Source organism: Notolepis coatsorum (assembly GCF_963971535.1).
Source record: "Notolepis coatsorum genome assembly, chromosome: 6".
NCBI classification, from domain to species: Eukaryota; Metazoa; Chordata; class Actinopteri; order Aulopiformes; family Paralepididae; genus Notolepis; species Notolepis coatsorum.
Window position 1 is genome coordinate 125,537,061 of NC_140170.1, and position 18,766 is coordinate 125,555,826.

At 45.0% G+C, this 18,766-nt stretch overlaps 1 protein-coding gene across 1 annotated transcript in view; it reads left to right on the forward strand.

The window, feature by feature from the left end:
- dag1 (dystroglycan 1) overlaps positions 1–18,491 on the forward strand; it is a gene marked incomplete at its 5' end in the record, with an annotated part of 76,746 nt that extends 58,255 nt beyond the window's left edge. The window contains 3 exons of the mRNA XM_084315738.1: positions 12,750–12,901; positions 13,442–13,763; positions 14,087–18,491. Of these exons, the coding sequence (XP_084171864.1) occupies positions 12,750–12,901; positions 13,442–13,763; positions 14,087–15,913 (2,301 nt within the window). The 3' untranslated portion in view covers positions 15,914–18,491. The remainder of the gene's footprint in view (positions 1–12,749; positions 12,902–13,441; positions 13,764–14,086) is intronic.
- Between the last annotated feature and the right edge of the window lie 275 nt (positions 18,492–18,766).

The window sequence follows — 18,766 nt, forward strand, 5'->3', positions numbered from 1 at the left end:
GTTGATGTCGTTTGTGGAAAATATCATTACATTTGTAACTTTAACTCTTTGAATTGTGCTACACATTTCTTGCAGCACACATGTGCTACATTAGTGTTAGTTAGTGTTAAGCCCTGGTTGGATAAGGTGACCAGAATTCATAATGTTGTGTTTCAGGGCGTATTGTCCCCTACCACATCACATATTGTACCAGTGGGAAAATGTGTCTGCATTTATGTACTATCTGAGGTGTGTGTGTGTGTGTGTGTGTGTGTGTGTGTGTGTGTGTGTGTGTGTGCGTGTGCGTGTGCATGTGCATGTGTGTGTCTCTCTATGCTGAGAGGCAGTGAGTATTTCCTCCCCAGCCTTAAGGCGCTCCCATAGTCCAGCAGACTGTACACAGAGCAGACCCCGCGGAGGTCCGCGCGGACTCTTTGAGCCTTCATAGTCGAGCGGACCTCCGCGGACCAATTTCCTACATGTCACGCGGCAGTTTACACAATTGTCCCCACGCTGTTCAACTTCTGTCATGTCGTCGTCATCCGATGTCAAAATAAAGAGTATGTATCTCCGTTTCCAATATTTCGATAATAAAACGGGCAGTTTTACGCACTTGAATAACAGGTATATTATAGGCAGCGAGATGCAATGTACCGTATAGGCTTGAGGTGGACAGCGCGTGGTGCTGAAAAGACACGCATTGCATGAAATAAAAGCACCAGTTTATTTCAAAATATTGGAAACGGAGATAACATTCTATGTTATCTCCGTTTCCAATATTTTGAAATAAAACTGGCAATTTTACACACTTCATTTAGAAAAGCCATTCAAACATCTCTCTTGGCACAGAGCGAGTGTTCAGAGTAAAATGCAGATCGGCGTCACATTAAATGCAGTTCGATGTCAACCAAAACGCCGAGCAGCGTTTTGTGTGACACCAAGTCAGCGGCGCGGATGTCCGCGCGTCAGAAAATAGGAGCTTCCCACCTGTGGGTCTGCTGTCCGCTGAGATCAAAGCTCAAGAGTCCGCGCGGACGTCCGCGGAGTCTGCTCTGTGTACAGTCTGCTGGACTATGGGAGCGCCTTTAGTGTTACTCTGACTAGGAGATGAGACTGCAGAAAACGAGCCACATGCTGATACAGATAAATAACACACACAGTTATTCTGAACCACAGAGATGACGCGCAAACACACACGCATATTTCTCGTCTTCTCTCTCACCTCTCTTTTATCAGTCTTTCTCCCCTCCATATACGCACACTCCCCATGCACAATCACACGTGCACGCACACACGCACGCACACACACACACACACACACACACACACACACACACACACACACACACAGCATCTATGACCTCCCAAGTAAGGTATACTTCAGTATATTTTCTGAAACTATAATTTGTATACTTAGGTAAGTATGCTTTATATTAGGGCTGGGTGATAATCAAGTTTCAATTTCAATTATGATTTTTGCTTCCCATGCCATGATTATAAAAACAACATCATTGAGATAAAACGTTTGCCACGCTGCTCTCATTTAGTTCTGGTTGTAGATGCAGCGCACCCTTCCTTCACAGCAGTGTGTTCAGCCCCTCCCGCATAATCCCAAACAGTAGTTTCAGTTCATGTTTTTTGGTAACTTGTAGAAGATGACAGAAAGGCAGCCTTTGGTCAAGAAGAAAGGTGAAACTAATTCAGTCGTAATTATATGATGTTCTCAAATCAATGAGTAATTGTGTTTAATAATCATGATTTCAATATCAATCAAAATAATCGTGATTATGATTGTTGCCATAATCCAGCCTTACTTTGTTTACCTGTTATACTAAAGTTGTATAAGAAAACTGATTAAGTTGCATTTAGTGTTTTAAATATTGTACTTGTGATGTGATTAAATATATATGGTATATATATATTTATATATACTGTAATTTTGGTTACTTTTGCTTACCAAAATAGTACACTTTGAATAATAATAATAAGTAGCAAACAGAGACGTTAGCTAGTGTGTCCTCAAGTCTCCTTCAGACTGTCAGAGTCTCTCTCTCTCTCTCTCTCTCTCTCTCTCTCTCTCTCTCTCTCTCTCTCTCTCTCTCTCTCTCTCTCTCTCTCTCTCTCTCTCTATATATCTCTCTCTCTATATCTCTCTCTCGCACGCTCTCAGACACACACATACGCACATTCAACAACATACACAGCTGGAAGGGAACAAAGTGCAGCTTCTGTTGGCTTAAATCATTGTGTAAACTGCAAGCAAATGGTGTTTACAAACACACACACAGAGAGGGAGGTGTGGAGAGAGAGAGAGAGAGAGAGAGAGAGAGAGAGAGAGAGAGAGAGAGAGAGAGAGAGAGAGAGTCCATGGCAACCAGGTTCACAGTATGTTGCTTCTGCTGTGTGTGTGTGCACGCTGTATAGTGCAGACTAAGCTCGTCCTCACTCATTATAGCTTAGGGACTAGAAATAAGACATGTTTGTGGTTCTCTCTCTGTGTGTATACACATGCATGTGCGTGAGCGTGCACATGCTTGTGTGTGAGCATCAGTACATCTGTGTTTGCACGCCAGGCCTTCTCCTGTACTGCACACAGCAATCACAACCACTTTAATGGCGTTTTTATAATCCCACAGCCCATAATGTCTTCCTTATGCTGCTAATGTCAGTATCCTCCCAAACAGGGTTTCTGTTAGCCAGTGTATATTGACGGACGTGGGGATAGAAGCGGGATCACAAGTCAGTCATTAGACCAACAAAGGCAGGGCTTCTCTCAGACTGAAGGTGTCAACTCAGGGGGTGCGGGGGGGGGGGGGGGGGGGGGGGTGTTACATTGCTTTCTGGGTAAAGTAGTCATTAGCATAGAAAGAGAAATGGCTACGGTTTTATTTGAAGCCCCATAGCTCAGGAATGAGTAGTGTTTATCAGCATGATTCATAAGACATAGATTGAAATTATCCGCCCAATTTGTACAAGTGTACTTTCATTTCATGTAAAAAATACAAATACAATTGAAGACCATTCTAGAGGACCCAGAGTCTGTGCCTGGTCACATGTGTTTTCATTACATTGACTGTGGCAAGTGAATTATGTGTTAGTGTGTGGCAACTGTGGGTCACTGAAGACTTAGTAGACTACTGCCCTGCCCTACTGGATACTTAGTAGACTACTGCCCTGCCCTACTGGATACTTAGTAGACTATACTGCCCTGCCCTACTGGAGGCTTAGTAGACCACTGCACTTTCCTGCCACATGAAATGGTGAGTGCATTTTCTGGCAGTAACACACAAAGCCCTCAGCTGCGGTAGGCTACAGTAATGGTGAAGCAGACATCCATTTATACAAAATCCAAGCCTGCTTGCCTCAACGACTACTGCCCTGTAGCCCTCACCTCCATAGCCATGAAGTGCTTTGAGAAGCTAGTGAAGGGCTACATCTGTTCCTCCCTCCCCATCAACCTGGACCCCCTGCAATTTGCATATCGCCCCAACAGGTCCACGGAGGACGCCATAGCCCATGTGCTGCACACAGCAGCATCACACCTGGACAAGAGGCAGGGGAACTATGTGAGAATGCTGTTCATCGACTACAGCTCAGCATTCAATACCATAGTCCCCTCCAAACTCATAGCCAAGCTCAGGGACCTGGGCTTGAACTATGACCTCTGCCAGTGGGTCCTGGACTTCCTGACGGGCAGACCCCAGGTGGTAAGAGCAGGCAACTGCACCTCCTCATCCATCACGCTCAACAATCACACACACGAACAACAACACAATCATCAAATTTGCTGATGACACAGTAGTGGTGGGCCTGATCTCTGCCAACGACGAGAGGGCCTACCTGGAAGAGGTAGAGAATCTGTCACAGTGGTGTCAGGAGAACTGCCTCTCCCTGAACGTCAGCAAAACAAAAGAGATGATTGTGGACTTCAGGAGGTCGGGGGTCAAGGACTACAGCCCCCTCAGCATCGACGGGGCACCGGTTGAGAGAGTGAACAGTTTCAAGTACCTCGGAGCCCACATATCCGAGGACTTGACATGGACCACACACATTGACAGTGTTGTGAAGAAGGCACGACAACGCCTCTACTTCCTCAGGCACCTAAGGAAGTTCCAAGTCAGTCAGAAGATCCTTAGGAACTTCTACTCATGTACAATAGAGAGCATCCTGACTGGCAACATCACCTCCTGGTTTGGGAATAGCACTGCACAAGACCGTAGCAGACTACAAAGAGTGACACGTTCAGCCGAACGCACAATTGGAGGGGGGCTTCCGGCTTCCCACCCTCCAGAACATTTACAACAAGCGGTGCAGGGGGAAGGCTAAGAGAATTATTAAGGACTCGAGCCACCCGAACAACTGCCTCTTTGAACTGCTGCGGTCAGGCAAGCGATACCGGAGTCTTAAGGCGAGCACAGAAAGACTCAGAAGAAGCTTCTATCCCCAGGCCATCAGGCTGCTAAACGAACAATAAACACTATGCAACAACCATCAAATGCACACAGCACACACACCCACACGCACACACTCACTTAAACCACACAAACACACTTTATATTTATTGATAAAGGATTTGCACTACAACTCGTACACCCACTGTAAATTGTACCTAAATTGCACCTCATCCCACTTCTGCCTTGCACCATATAGTATTGTATTAGTACACTGCACAGTATTGTATATTATATGGTAACTCAGTTACGTCTATTCTGCATCGAACATTGTACATATGTCTATACTGAACACTGTGACCTCATTTTTTTTACTTCTAATTTACATGCTATACTATGTTATTTTATTTCATACTTATCTTGTCTTGCACAGTCTCTGGAGCGTAACAGTAAGAAGCATTTTGTATAAAAGTATTCTGTACTTCTGTATGACAACTATTAAAGAAACTTGAAACTTGAACGGCAGTACCAGTGGACAAGAAAACAGAAAACTGACCAATCTTTCAGCGAGGCAACAAGTATGATACTCAGGACGCTAATGCTATGCTGGCTAATTATGCATTACAGTCGATAACGTAACATTAGCACTCTGTAATGTGAGATTGTCAGAAGGAGTCGTCTGCCAAGACTCATGTGACCGATAAGTACTTATGATGACTTCCCCTAACCATGGTTTCATGCATGTCTTTATGGCTGCATGTGTAGGCCTATTAGGCCTACATGATATGGCCGTTAAACCTTTACACTTGGCCAGTAAATTAGAATCTTATCGGCCACGTTGGCCGGCCAAGGACACGGCTAGCGGGAACTCTGCTCCTAAACCCCATCGTCCTCCAGCTGACCTCTTCACTCTTTATAGACCACACCTAGAAACACATCTCTTGGAATTGATTACATTTCATATTTTTCTTCCCATGGAGAATATAGATTCATATGTCATATGGCCACTGTCCGGCGACCTTGCAAAAAGTCTGTTGTTGAGGAATGAAGGGGAATTTTCTATGGGTTTAGTGGGTCAGAGGGTCATATAAAAAATAATACATCTGAACTTTCAATTTGAGTAATAATAAAAAAACGAATAATAATAATAATCATATATCCAAATAGTGGAGATTTTTCCTGCACCATGCAGGAACACATTACCCATTCCTGGATTGCAGTGCATGTGTGCAAAGTGTGCCTGCTATGGGCCGGGGCCAGGAATGCATTTTTAACGGTAGAAAATGGGCTGAAAGACTGAACATTCGCCTGCCCGTTGGCCACCCAAAGGACCCTCCCTACTTCCTCCCTCCTCACTCTATCGCTCTCTCTATCCATCCATCCATTCCTCCCCATCTCACTGTCTCACATTTTCCACTGGAAACACTTGACTGCGCCAGCAATTCCCCCTACACACTCTCTCTCTCTCCCTCTCTCTCTCTCTCTCTCTCTCTCTCTCTCTCTCTCTCTCTCTCTCTCTCTCTCTCTCTCTCTCTCTCTCTCTCTCTCTCTATCTCTCTCTCTCTCTCTCCCTCCCTCTCGGCATTCTCTCTCTCTCCATATGCTCTCCTTCTGTGTCACAACGCTCTATCTCTCTCTCTCTGTCTCTCTCTCTCGTCATCGTTCTCCTCTATTTCCCGTTAACTTCCCTTTATCCTTCTTTCTCTCCTTTCCTCTTTCCTTCCCTTCCGTCCCTCCCTCTTTCTCACCCTCCTTCCTCTCCGGTTCTCCTCCTCCATTTCACCCACATCATCATCATATCATATCACGGCAACATGCCCGGGCTGTGCCTCCACCCCCCCCCCCCCCCACCTCTCTCTCTCTCTTCCTCCTCCAAAATATGAGGCTTATCTGTGGAGCTGTTGCGGTTCCCTGTAACAATGGAGGCCTTTCTCCCTGTCCTCCTCTCCCCTTCCTCCTCTCTGCGACAATGACCTGCTTTCTTTCCCTCGCACGCCCAGCCTACTCACTGCCTCAACGTAATATCTCTCTGTTTAGAGGGAATCACAGCCTCCCTCAGCCTCCAGTCTCTGCCTCTCTGTATCTCTGTATCTCTGTATCTCTCTCTCTCTCTCTCTCTCTCTCTCTCTCTCTCTCTCTCTCTCTCTCTCTCTCTCTCTCTGTATCTCTCTCTCTCTCTCTCTCTCTCTCTCTCTCTCTCTCTCTCTCTCTCTCTATCACTCTCTCTCTCTCTTTCATCCCCTCTCGGGTTCTGTGATGATGAAAATTCTTGCCTCTCAGAAAGAAAATATGAGGGACATTTTCCTCTCTTTGATAACATTAATGCTATAGGTAGATACTGTAATACCAGAGAGATTACCACCATTATCACCCATGGGTGTTTCGCAATTCAATCATCTCAAGTCATCATAGCGATGCATGCAACATTATTCAGTGTTTCCCATCCAGGTGCAGTGACCCACCAACAACATCCAAGGGACTGGTATCATTTTAAAAGGACTTCTGTCTGAAATAGTTTTCCCGTACAAAACGTACTTTACATCGCCCCCTTGTGTCCATTTGTCAGCATTGAGGCTAGAGCTATCAACTGGAGCGCCATATTAGCATTATAGCCAACTCCTAGCAAAGGAGGATCATAAACAGCTGCACATATACGGTCGTTTACACAGCAGCTGGGTACATTATTCATTTTACAACCATAAAACAGCAGAAGGTAAAAGAAATGATTATACCATGGCCTGGGTGAATACTCTATTCTGATTGGTTGGCAGGTGTCCATTAAAATTGATAATGGATACCTACTACATAAATCCAAGCGGTCTGATCACGGGTTTGCAAACAGTGAATATGAACAGAATGTTTAACACAAAGCTTAGGTAGCTATACTCCTGCCATCGAATAGATCACTAGTTCCAGGTAGGCTATTATTTCGATTCCTGTCTCAAGTCTTAATTTTGAACGTAAGATGCATGGAAATATAAATAAATTATATTTTTCATTTTTGTGTGTGTGTGTGTGTGTGTGTGTGTGTGTGTGTGTGTGTGTGTGTGTGTGTGTGTGTGTGTGTGTGTGAACCTTCCCAGCGTATTTGCATGTACTGTGTACACAGTTCTGATGACAGCATTGATTGCATATCTTCTCCTACACAATTTGTCGCGACTCGCCACAACTCTTTTTTGCCCAGGAACTTGTGGAAAACACTGTCCTTATACTTGGAGTGACTGTCACTTGTACGGATCATGGATTGTAGCTTTAAAAGAAGAGGGTGAATACAGGGACACACACAGTGAAGTATAGAATGAAAATGTTGACAGGCGATAATGTCTTGCAATGTTTTACGCCCAGTCAATCAAATCGACTTCAGATGCATCTTCACCCCTGCTGTTGCGTCATATTTCCACCATTGCATTAATAGTGTTGATAGTCACGGCAGCTTTGTGGATGGTGCATGTGTGTGTGTGCGTGTGTGTGTGTGTGCGCGCGCGCATCTGTGTGTGTGCGTGTGTGTGATGATCAAACACACCACGTCTTTGATGAGATTATCATTCCCCTCGTTTTAATTAACGCTTTTTTTAAGCGAGAGGGGCCAAACGGGCAAAGCAGATGAGCCAGACCGCTGTGATCACAACTGGGGGGTGACAGCTACACTTAGACTTCAGCACAGATGTCAATGACTCATTCCCAAAATCGCCCGCCAACATTTCCACAAAAGTAGTCTCTTTTCATAGTTGCCCACGAGAAGTATGTGATTTTACCCTCCGAGGGACCTTGTTGTTTTTCTCTGAAAAAAGCACATGTCTCCTCCTCGCACCCCGTGAATGTTCAGGCTAATTCTGATCAAGAACATTGTTACTCAGCTGATAGAGTTGTGCCCTTCCTGATGACTTGTCGTACAGAACTTGTAAGTCGCTTAGGATAAAAGCGTCAGCTAAATGACTAAATGTAAATGTAAGAACAAGTCTCTCAAAGCTATAAACAGGAACTCTCTTGGTCTTTTTATTTTTGTTTCATTTAGCTTTTTTTGTGATTTGTAAATGTCAACAGATACTCTATGCCCGCATCTCATACTCAGAATTCCCCTTGTGTCCATCAATAAAATTGTTTCTCAAAGCACCCCAGTCTCTTAGTTGCCTGCCTTTGATGTGTCCCAAAAGCACACTTTTCCCTAGCTTTTGGATCAGCTTAGGTTGCAGTAACCTTGCCAGTGGTGTGGGTTACGTGCAGGGATGGGGAGTTGAAGAATCTGTTTTACATAATATGCCATAGTTTAAGAAAATCACACAGATTGGAATATAGGTATTTATTTATTATTATTATTATTATTTTTTTTACCGTTATGCATCTCAGGGTCGTACATCTATGGGTTAAGCACACACTAACCCTTAGGCCCAAGCATAATGCGCAAGAAAAAAATACACACATTTGAATGACATTTTGATGAAAACCCTGTTCCAGGATAAGAGGGTGTTACAAATATTTTATTTCAATACAAATCCATGGCGAAATAATTTTTTTTCCATTAACCAGATACATGTAGGCCTATTCAAGTAACAAGGGTTGTGATAAGCAGAATGAATCCCTTTCATAATGTATCACCGGTTAAGTCAGCAGCAACTCGGTTCGAAAAATTGCCAAATTGAAAGCCGGAATCCAAAAGTGGACTCCGCTTGACTCCAGTTGTAGGAGGCTTGTTAGCCTTGAGGCTGTTCAGTTACCTGACAAATCAAATCAAACGCACCTCCTTTTATTTACCCACTTTAGCTCGCAGCAGGTAAATGAGAGGCCGTGTTTTCTGGGTGCAACCAGGGCCAACTTAGGAGAATGTTTGCTGGTTATCATACATTTATGACGTCCTGATCAATTAAAGCAAGCATGCCTCTATGTTTATGAGACACAGCTATTCTCACCTGTGTCTTTTAGGGAGAAGAATAACATACAGATAGGATATGCTTTTATGTATAATGAAAAGTTGTATGTTGACCATTTTTAGCTTGTTACCTTCCTAAAACCTGTGGTTATCAGGGATGGATGTGTTTCATAATGTATCCTAGCAAGGAGGTGCCATCAAGGTTATGTAGAGGGAGGAGTTGTAAAGGAATGGGGCTCCGTGGAGAGGTGGTTGTTAAAATGTCCAGCTGCTGACCAGAGTGTGTCTGCGTGCATGCGTGCCTCAGGACTCGCATATCTGCACATCACTGACACTGACATCACTCATACATTTACTAGCGCCTTAAATCTTATTTGTATTCACATATTTGAATCAATGTATTTATACCAGGGTAGGCTAAGTATGGGGTATTGCACATTGTACAGAGTACAGAGTAGACTCAGTCAGCTATATATATCTAACCATGGGCATATTTTGTATTCTCATATATATTTATTGTAATTTCTATGACCTTGCCTGTGCCTCCCCTCCCCCTCCACTGTGCTGCTTATATGACCCCTGATTAACAAAGGAACATCTTATCTTATCTTAGTCAGTGTTTGCTCAGTACTGCAGATAAGATGATAATGCCCACACACCGACCAAGACTGAACTGAAAGTCTTATTTGTGTCTGTTTCAAATAGAGAGTTGAGTAGAAAGAGTGAGAGTAGGTATTGCATGTGCGTGTGCATCTGTATACACGTATGTTGTGTGTCTGTCGGTCCATATCGTTCAATGCGTGCGCGCGCGTGTGTGTGTGACTATGTTTGTGTCCCCCCCCCCAGTGCTGCCTATGTGTCTGTTAGTGCATTAATGATGTGCCTTGGGAGCGCTGCCTCTACATAATTTATCAACCAAAGATTTATTAGTGGCAGAATTAACTTGTAGGGTCTGGGGAGCGAGGCCTGCATGTGTTCTTGTTTTGGATTTATGTGTGGGAGGGATGCATTGTCACTCCCCTACCATCCATTCCTTTTTATGTGTGTCCTGCTACAGGGCGGCGCAAGACACTTAATTGCCTAAGTTATTGTACATTTTCAGTTAGGCTTGAATTGGAGTTCCGCCACAATGCTGTTGGAGGCGTCCCTGTGGCTCAGCTAACTACACTGAGACTGCTGTCGTAATGCTGTGGGTTTGATTCAGGCTTAAGACTTCTGTCGTAATGCTGTGGGTTTGATTCAGGCTCAATCGAAGAAGAAAAAATTGTATCCACTTTTTCTCCCCATTTTCAATTTTTTTCCCATCCCAATTTCGTATTTCCAATTCTTCCCTCCCCTGTCTTGAACGTTGCTAGACTATGCCTCCCACTGGTCGGCTATAGTGAGGATAGAAGCCTTGCATCATGTGTCCCCTCCGGTACACAAGGAGGCAGCCTGTCGCATCTTTTCACCGCAGCAGCTCGAACTCTCAGTGGCGAGGAGTATCGCGTGGGAGGCTCACGCTGCCCCGTCACTTCCTGCTTCCGTCGTCACCAAACCGACCTGTAGGAGTCGCTGTCCACAACGTCAAATCCCCACCCACCGGCTTTCCCACCCTCTAACACTTGCCAATTGTGTTAGTATGAACGACCGGCCAGCCGGTAGCAACGCAGAGAGCTGGGCTCGAACCCAGCATCTCCTGCGTTAGAGGCGAGCGCCTTGCCCACTGCGCCAATCAGCCGCCCTCTAAATCGACATTTAAAGGATCAATAGGTGGCCACAGATTTGTGGCAACATTTTAGATTTCTTATTATATCTCGACAGTAATCGATAGTACTAAAAACAATAAGACATTTTACGCCGGAATTAAATCAATCATTCTGGTAAGGGACAGGAGCTAAAACAACGACATCCAATCAAACGAACGACCAAGTGAAATGATTGGAACCAACAGGCTGTCTATCAAACCCTATAGTGGCACACATGCTTGTTATGCACATAACAGTTGCGCACGTCCACAAAAGCTTGCTTCTAACGCATAGCTGCCTGCTAGTTACCTACCGGGGGGTGTGGCTTAGGAGTAATCCTGATGCATTCTGATTGGGAAGGGCATTGTTGGATTCGAAAATATTTCTGCCCAAAATCAACGGCCACCTATTGCTCCTTTAAGACTTTCTTTACTGTAAATGTTTCAACAAAGCAGAAGTGTCATGAGAGTCTTATAGAAGCTTGAGGTGCTCAACTCCAAATATCAACAGAGGGAGAGGGAGGGGCAAAGGCTCCACCAAGGGTCAAAATGTGGAGAAGTGAGAACTGAAAGATGTCTTCCTCCCTCCGCTCTAAACGGACCTCTCCCTTTCAAAATCCAGAGATAACTTTTCAGTGTGTTAATTTATTTCCTTATTTTGGGTGGTTATCGTGACTTCAATGCCAGACAAACCGAGGCCTGTAAAACGTGAAAGAGACGCTGTTTCTTTTGGTTTTACAGCCAATTGCAAAATTCATGTTAAAACGCCGCAAAAATAAGACAAACCCAGCTTTTTCTTTCAATATGTGGGCGCATCTCTTATATATATATATATATATATATATATATATATATATATTTTTTTTTTTTTTTTTTTTTTTTTATTGTCTTTTTCCTAATTTTTTTCCATTTTTCTCCTATCCCAATGTTAGTCGTTATGCCAATTCCCAATCCCCTTCCTGGTCGTTGCGCACTCTACCCCCTACCATCGGTCTGGGAGGGCGGAGACTATCACATGCTTCCTCCGACACATGTGTAGCCAGCCCACCGCTTCTTTTCACCTGGCAGCGCAGACTCTCACTGGGAGAGTGTAACGTGTGGAAGGTCACACTACCTCTCTTAGATCCTTCCCTTGCTGTGCAGGCACCCCGACCGAACTGTAGGAGTCGCTGTTTACAACGACCAGGGTTGTTCCTCGCCGGGTTTCCCACCCTCTAACACTGCCAATTGTGTTAGTATGGACGGTCGGCCAACCCGGAAGCACCACACCTGGATTCGATCCCACTGTCTCTGTGGTGGTAGACAGAGGCTTGGTCTGCTGCACTGCCCGGCCGCCCCCTCTTATTTATTTTTTACTTCAGATATCCTTTGCTTTATTGAGAAGTAGTGGAATACGATAGGCCATCTCTTTCTTGGCGATCTGAATAACTTATTTTCAGGAATAGATAGTTTTCTGAACATCATGATTTATAATTATCTAGTAGTTATCTTTTTAAACATCTTTGTCATTCACCTCTGTTCTCTTCTCTCTTCCCCTGACTCATCTCACAGCAAAGAAAATGTATGTTTTACTCTCTTTCTCTCTCTCTCTCTCTCTCTCTCTCTCTCTCTCTCTCTCTCGCTCTATCTCTCTCTCTCTCTCTCCCTCTCTCTCTCTCTCTCTCTCTCTCTCTCTAATAGTAAGTATCACTCAAATAATTCAATGTCCACCGTATCTTCTATTATCACGAGAATACATATTTAACACTCTTCTCGTCTCTTCTCTCTCCTCTCGTTTGTCTCCCAGATCACAGAGACAGGGAAGAGTTCTCTGCCGGGTTGGCTGCACTGGGACTCCCAGACCAGAGTCCTACAGGGCCTCCCTTTAGAAGAGGACAAGGGCGTCCTCTATATCTCTGTCTCCATCTCCAATGACACTAAGGCCTCCTCCAGTCCAAGGTAATTGAATGATGCGAGGCAGAGGTGTGTGTGTGTGTGTGTGTGTGTGTGTGTGTGTGTGTGTGTGTGTGTGTGTGTGTGTGTGTGTGTGTGTGTGTGTGTGTGTGTGTGTGTGTGTGTGTGTGTGTGTGTGTGTGTGTGTGTGTGTGTGTGTGTGTGTGTGTGTGTGTGTGTGTGTGTGTGTGAATGCAGCTGTGTGGGGGGATAGCCACCACTTTCTCTCAGCATAACATAATGTAACATATATGAAGGATACAGTTACCCATCTGTCCTTTTTGTTTTGTGTGTTATGGTACCTGTGATCACACACAGTGGTCATTAAAAAAAGAAAAGTCCATAATTTGTATCAGCTGGTTTGTTAAGTGTAATTACTTTTCTTATACAATTACAAATACAACGTATAATTGAAGTTCAAAAACATCCATAATCACATTCCTTTTTTGTCGTCTTAAATGCTTGTATATATTTTCAATGTTAATTTCTTATGTCAGACAATTGCAGCTGCCTGATCCCCCCCCCCCCCTTGTGTTGTGCCACTAGTTCACGTTCAGAGGTGTTCTCCATCGAGGTCCACCCTGAAGAGCATGCAGACGCTGACCTGGCCCAGCTGGCGCTACAAGCCGCCAGCGAAACCAACGACGTTCAGCCGTTTGTCTGTGGGAACGAAGAGCCGGTGACAGTGCTCACTGTGATCCTGGACGCCGATCTGACCAAGATGAACTCGGAGCAAAGGGTTGACCTGCTGGATAAGATGAGGAGCTTCTCTGGGGTTGCACTCCACCACATGAAGATCCTCCCTGTGGTCAACAACAGGCTGTTCGACATGTCCGCCTTCATGGCCGGGCCCGGAAACGCCAAGAAGGTGAGACGATGGGTGGATGGATGGATGATTGAATGAGGGTCTTCATAGCAGGGGAAGGGAATCCTAAGAAAGTGAGCGAGTGGATATACATGTATAAATTAATAAATTTAATTGATTGAATGCACAAATGAATTAATTAAAAAGGAACAAATAAATGTGTGGCAAGCAATGACTGAGTGTAGTGAATAAATAAATGTATGAGTAAATTAATTAATAGAAGTCAGAAGTGGCTCATTGAATGAAGAAACTAATTGATTATTTTTTTATCTATAGATCATTATTCACAAGGTAAATACATTTATCTCCCCCCCCCCCCCCCCTAGGTTGTGGAGAATGGAGCTCTCCTGTCCTGGAAGCTTGGCTGCTCTCTGGACCAGAGCACTGTTCCGAACATCAACAGTGTTCAGACTCCTGCTAAAGAAGGCACCATGTCAGCCAAGTTAGGCTACCCTGTAGTGGGCTGGCACATCGCCAACAAGAAACCCCACTTGCCCAAACGGGTGAGGCGTCAATTGAACAACACTCCAACACCTGTCCTGACAGTACTTCCCCCTACAACTCTAGTAGAGCCTCCAGTCAGGATCATCCCAACCCTCTCTTCACCCTCCATTGCTGGCCCAACGGAAAGCTTTGCTCCTCCAGTAAGAGGCCCCGTCCCTCTGCCTGGTAAGCCCACGATCAGAGTCCGTGAGTCCATTGCCCACACCCCAACCCTGAGCCCATCTGTACCAACCAAGGTAATGGAAAGCACAAGCACTGTTGCCATTCAGCCAACCACGACCAGGCCAACATATGTGGAAGCCACTGCCACTCCTCCACCACCTACAAGGAGACCCACCAGGAAACCTAAGAAACCCAAAACCACACCAGTGCCCAGAGAGCCGAAGACCACTACACCCAAGCCACCAAGACGCACCACGCCATCCCCCGCAGTCGTTCCAGACCCCTACAATGAGAAACCTGTTCTGCGGAACCCCATCGACCAGGTCAATGCGCTGGTGGGGACCTACTTCGAAGTCAAGATCCCATCAGACACATTCTTTGACAAGGAGGATGGAACCACAGACAAGCTGCGTCTGACTCTGAGGAAGAACCACAATGAAGTGGTGGGAGATGACTCTTGGATCCTGTTCAACACTACTAGTCAACTCCTCTATGGACTGCCGGACCCCAACCATGTCGGCAAACATGAGTATTTCATGCAGGCGGCCGACAAAGGTGGCCTCAATGCCATTGACGCCTTTGAGGTGCGCGTGAATCGCTGGCCGGTCAACGATAAGTCGCCCGTGGTCTTCACGGCCCGCTTCGACGGCGAGCCGCACTCTGTGACCCACAACATCCACAAGAAGATCCTGCTGGTGAAGAAGCTGGCGTACGCACTGGGCGACCGCAACAGCAGCACGGTGAGCCTGAGGAACATCACCAAAGGGTCGATCGTGGTGGAGTGGACCAACAGCAGCCTCGCACACTACCCCTGTCCCAAGGATCAGATCGCCGTCATGAGCAGGAAGCTGGCCAATGCAGAGGGAAGGCCGTCTCAGACGTTCAGGTCCGCCATGGAACCCGAATTCAGACCCAATCATGTCATGGTTGAAGGCAAGGCCAGCTGCAAAATGTACTCATTCGTCCCACCTGGAGAGAGAGATATCTCAGAGCCTCAAGCGGTTACACCAGCACTGGGAACAGGCCGACAGAGCACAGACGACGTGTACCTCCATACGGTCATCCCTGCCGTGGTGGTAGCAGCGATCCTACTGATTGCCGGCATTATCGCTATGATCTGCTACAGGAAGAAGAGGAAGGGCAAGTTAACTATTGAAGACCAGGCCACGTTCATTAAGAAAGGGGTGCCGATCATCTTCGCTGATGAGCTGGATGACTCCAAGCCCCCCCCCTCCTCCAGCATGCCCCTTATTCTCCAGGAAGAGAAGCCCCCACTTCCTCCTCCAGAGTACCCCAACATGGCCACCCCAGAAACCAGCCCCCTCAACCAGGAACTGCTAGGAGAGTATACGGCCCTGCGGGACGAGGACCCCAATGCACCACCCTACCAACCACCACCCCCCTTCACCACTCCCATGGAGGGCAAGGGTTCCCGTCCCAAGAACATGACCCCCTACAGATCCCCTCCCCCCTACGTACCCCCCTAAGACTTGCCCAGCCCTCCCTTCATAGGGGGAGGGGGAAAAGGATGCCTGAGGAACAGTGATGGTTTCCTTGCTGACGTCTGTTTGGATATATAAAGGGGAGGGATTGAAAGAGGTGCTATAGGTACAATACAGCTAACAGGGACTGGGGTAGGGAGGGGAGGAGTGGGCGGGGGAGGGGTGTTGCAGGAAGAAATTGGCTGATTGGCTGAAAAAAGCTGGGAGAGACTACTGTTAAAATGGTAGCCCAGCTTATAGTGGCCTGCAAAGGACAAACAACTTCTCGTCATGTTGGCGTTACAATTCAAGCGGTTGGTTAACAGTGACAGTAGGGAGTGTCCTCTTATCCCAGCGCTTTACATATTTTTCTCTGTGTTGTTTTGAAAACTGGCTTTTGTCTTTTTTTTCTGGGTTCCGTTTTTTATTTTTAATTTTTTTGCCTGACTTCAACTCAAAATCCTTTCTCCTAACAGCACTCCCTTTTGTCTTGCTTTTCAATAATATGGGAAGACAACGAACTGCCACCGAACAACTGCAGGCAACAACTCTGGTTTTTAATACGGAGAGCTATTCTCTGAACATATGAAAGACCTTATCACGAGGATCTCGAACCACCCCTGCAGACAACACAAGTGAATGGGAGGCCGGGGTGTGTGTGTGTGTCTGTGTCTGTGTGTATGTGCGAGCACGCACGTGTGTATTCAGACTCAATACGGTTCGCCTTTTAACACTATCTGTCTGTTTTTATCCTTATTCACAATGTCTAGTAAAGATGAGAATAACAAGGTAGCCTAAAAAAGAATTAGAGATGAAATAATAAATGATTTGTTTGTTTTATCAGTTTTAAAAATCCAATGTATATCTGGAAGATGTTCTGATAGATAGTATTATTATATATTTTTTTGGGTGGTGGAAGGACAGAGATGGAAGGAACGGTGTGCCTGACTAAAATAATCTGCAGGATTTATTTTCCCCCTTATGGTAAAACAGTGACAGGCCTGATCAGAAACGAGAATGGGCATTTTCCATCCTGTTAAGATCCCCCCCACTCCCCATTTGCCCTCATATGCTCCTCTCAACAGATATAATAGTCTTGGCTGGGTGTAAATGACATGGTGGAAACAAGGAAGGGACGATCCATAGTTGCTTCAGATCAGTGAAGGGCAGGTCGAGGGAAAATGACGTCCTGAAACTTAACATCTTGGTGTTTTCTTTCCCCCCTTCAGTAGATTTAGGGCCAAAATACAACTTTGGAAATGCATATTGTAAGTTTACCTGGAGCTAAATCCATGCAATTCCATTCTCCCCTGCTGCCATTGTGACTTTAAAATGGCTGCTTTTAGTTCAAGATGATTATATACATAACATAAGATGATAATGGAATGCCGTCTTTGCCTTTTTGTACATAATATGCTCCACCTATTGAAACTGTATTTCTACAGTACCTACACACATTTGCAGTACATGACTGGATGTGGAGGAAGAGTCCTGCAGTTTATTTTAGACGTGGGATAATTATTTTTCTAATGTAATGAGGCTCTCGTTCTCTCAGTTCTCGCAGAGAAGCTCGGAGTGCCATTGAGATCGTCCCAGAGGAGAATGTACAGTTATTCACATTTTAGAGATCACAGTATGCAAGGAGAGGGTCGAGAGGAGGAGGGCGAGGGAGGAGTGGATAGAGACGGGAGATTCCAGTGACATCGTAGGGAAAACACTGAAAATGGTCAATGAAAATCTCAATTTTTTTACAACGTTTTTGATACAGCCTCAAATTGTTTGATTATTAAAAAAGAAAAAAAAATACGATGAATGATTAGTCTTCTGTGATTTGTAAAATCTTAGCTTAGAGAATTGATTCAATTATGTACACCTTTTTCCCCCCTCATGATCACATATCTCAAGTGTCTATTTTATTTTATTTAATTTCTTTTGTGTGTTGGCATATCAAAATGTATCTCCTGCTATACACAGTTGGAATGACTCGTATGTTATATACTCATTCATTTTATTTGTATGTCCTTATGTTTGCGCTAATGATTTTGGACTGAAAGTGACCCTTTGCAATAATAATGTAAGGTGCAGTCAATTTGGTGACTGGTCAATGCAGGTTAAAGTGAGTGACATAAAGTCATGATGATGTAGTTGATTTATTGCAGGATGCCAAGGCTTTTTGCTCAGCCAAGTGTGATTTGTCATTAAAAAAAAAGAAAACAAGTGATATGATTATAACCCCTGATATGATTATAACCCCTCCTCATAATACATGTATTTGAGTCAGAACATCCCGACCCGTTTCAGTAGGGAGAAGTGTGTTATCTTATTGTCATACATCACAATCAAAACTTGATTGATGTTGAGCCTTTTGGTCATCAGTTTTCCCACGCCTCCACTTAGCCTTCCATTGATAAATCAATGTGTCGGAAATCCACCAAGGTTTTTTCCTCTAGACAGTTTTCTTGTCTCGGGGCCGTGTTAGCTCAGAGGAACGGTGACACAGCTGTCCTTTTTGTACTAAATTATTCTGCTATTGAATGACTAGTTGGACAATTCAACCTGAAAGCTCTGCCCATTAAAAAGGTCAACCTGTGAAAACTCTCTCTCTCTCAGCTCCATCTCTCTTACACACGCATCGCATGCAGATCTGGTGTATCGATGATTTAGAATATTGATTAGATGGAAATAATTTGTTAACTTGTCAGCGACAGCATTTTAATTTGCACCTCGAGGAAGCCTGATGGATGTATTCCCAAGGTGTTGCTGGGCCACTGAAATGGCTGAACAGAGACGACAGAATAATGTGGTTGGATTGAAATTCCTTGTCAGGGCGACGCTTGCGCCTCACAAGGACACAGTGAG